The 2,114-nt window shown below is 67.8% G+C and overlaps 2 protein-coding genes across 2 annotated transcripts in view; both read right to left on the reverse strand.

Annotated features, from left to right (window-relative positions):
* Positions 1-1,841, reverse strand: part of LOC112955223 (sodium/potassium-transporting ATPase subunit alpha-2-like) — an 11,293-nt gene extending 9,452 nt beyond the window's left edge. Inside the window, exons 1-5 of the mRNA XM_026048502.1 lie at positions 1,767-1,841; positions 1,601-1,717; positions 1,454-1,513; positions 773-976; positions 353-595 (exon numbers count right to left, since the gene is read on the reverse strand). Of these exons, the coding sequence (XP_025904287.1) occupies positions 353-595; positions 773-976; positions 1,454-1,513; positions 1,601-1,717; positions 1,767-1,841 (699 nt within the window). The remainder of the gene's footprint in view (positions 1-352; positions 596-772; positions 977-1,453; positions 1,514-1,600; positions 1,718-1,766) is intronic.
* Positions 1,842-1,925: 84 nt separating this feature from the next.
* The window catches only part of LOC112955224 (G protein-activated inward rectifier potassium channel 3-like), a 10,702-nt gene continuing 10,513 nt past the window's right edge, over positions 1,926-2,114 (reverse strand). The window contains exon 4 of the mRNA XM_026048503.1: positions 1,926-2,053. Within this exon, the coding sequence (XP_025904288.1) occupies positions 1,926-2,053 (128 nt within the window). The remainder of the gene's footprint in view (positions 2,054-2,114) is intronic.

Consider the following 2,114-nt stretch of genomic DNA (forward strand, 5'->3'; position numbering starts at 1 on the left):
TGCCGTCGGTGCCAGGTGTCCCCCCCGTGCCGTGGGGTGCCGGGGGTCTAACCGGGCACACCCCTCAGGTCGAGCCATCTCCCATCCCAAGAATACGAGACATTAGGGAAGTCACAGCACAGGGCACCCGTGAGGGTCCAGGGGTGCCCTGGGTGGGGGGACAGGACCATGGGGCACCATAAGGGCCCAAGGGTGCCATGGGGGGGGGACAGGACCATGGGGCACCATAAGGGCCCAGGGGTGCCCTGGGTGGGGGACAGGACCATGGGGCACCATAAGGGCCCAGGGGTGCCATGGGGGGGGGACAGGACCATGGGGCACCCATGGGGTGCCATGGGTGGGGGGATGGGACCATGGGGTAGCCATGAGGGTCCAGGGGTGCCATGGGTGGGGGACAGGACCATGGGGCACCCGTGGGCACCCAGGGGTGCCATGGTGGTGTAGGGGCGCAGCACCCTGTCGCGGTACCCCCGGGTCCCACCTGGGGCACCATGTTCTTGAAGGAGTCCATGATCTTKGAGCTTTTGGCCTCTTGGTAGTAGGAGAAGCAGCCGGTGACGATGACGACGGCGGCCAGCACCACCCCCAGGTAGAGCTGGCCACAGAGGTGACACGTGAGCGCGTCCTGGTGGCACGTCCCCCCGGTGCCAGCTGGTCCCCACGGTGCCCGTGTCCCCTGCAGCCCCACCGGGGCGCCCATGACGCCCACCCGCCGCCGTGCCCATGCCACCCGCGTCCCCACGCTGTTCCCACGGGCCGCGGGTGGCCTCACGTTGTCGTTGGAGGGCTCGTCCTCCATGGCGGCCTGGATGCCGTAGGCCAGGAAGCAGAGGATGGCRCCGATCCAGAGCAGGATGGAGAAGCCCCCGAAGAGCTGGCGGCAGAACTTGACCCACTCGGGCGTSGTGGGCGGCGGCGTGAGCGCGTTGGGGCCGTCCTGCGCCAGGATCTCGGCCGCCCGCGCGCTGGTCAGGCCCTGGTGGGGGACACTGTGAGGCCACCAAGGCAGGGGACAGCGCCATGGGGAGCGGGGATGCGGGGTGCCCAGGTAGGGGACACGGTGGCATGGGGGACATGAGGGGACACGGTGGCATGGGGGACATGGGGTGCAGGGTGCTCAGTAGGGGACACGGTGGCATGGGGGACATGGGGTGCAGGGTGCCCCAGTAGGGGACATGGGGGCATGGGGGACATGAGGGGACACGGTGGCATGGGGGACATGGGGTGCAGGGTGCCCAGGTAGGGGACACGGTGGCATGGGGGACATGAGGGGACATGGTGGCATGGGGGACATGGGGCGCAGGGTGCTCAGTAGGGGACATGGTGGCATGGGGGACATGGGGTGCAGGGTGCCCCAGTAGGGGACATGGTGGCATGGGGGACATGGGGTGCAGGGTGCTCAGTAGGGGACACGGAGGCCCCACCAGGCAGGGGACACAGCACCACGTCTTACCCTGGACAGATCCACCTGGTACTTCCTGCCCAGTTCATCCAGGGACAGTTTGTGGTCATCCTGCGTGGGGACAACGACCCCGGTGTCACAGCAGCCCAGGGAGAGGTGCCACCCGCGCCCGCTCGGCCCCCRTGTCACTGTCCTTACCAGGTTCACCTCCTTCTTCAGCTCATCCAGCTCCTTCTCCTTCTGCTTCCTCTTGCCGCCCCCATTCTCCGAGGTGGTGGCTGCGGGCGAGTACTCCCGGCCAGCCTGCGGTGTCACCTCAGTGTCACCATGGGCAGGGTGTCAAGATGGGCACCCCATGGGTCACCGCCAGCACCGTGTCGTTGCAGGCACGGGTATCGCCATGGGCACGGTGCCACCACCGGTGACATGGCATGGGCATCGCGGTGGGCAGAGGGTCAGTGCCAGCACATGGTGTCCCCATGGCGGGGTCCCCTTGGCTATGGGTGTCACCAGCAGCATGGCGTCACTGTGCACAGGCACCTCTGTGCGCGTGGAGGCCACCATGGGCAAGGACATCACCGCAGGCCAACGGCGTCACCGCGAGCAGGGGTGTCACCGTGGGCTGGCACGCCACCACACATGGTGGCATCGCTTTGGACACAGATGTCACCGTGAGTGGTGGTGTTCCCAGTGACAGGGGTGTCCCCGTGGG

This window comes from Nothoprocta perdicaria, unplaced genomic scaffold, assembly GCF_003342845.1.
Source record: "Nothoprocta perdicaria isolate Ctin4 unplaced genomic scaffold, notPer1 scaffold_544, whole genome shotgun sequence".
NCBI classification, from domain to species: Eukaryota; Metazoa; Chordata; class Aves; order Tinamiformes; family Tinamidae; genus Nothoprocta; species Nothoprocta perdicaria.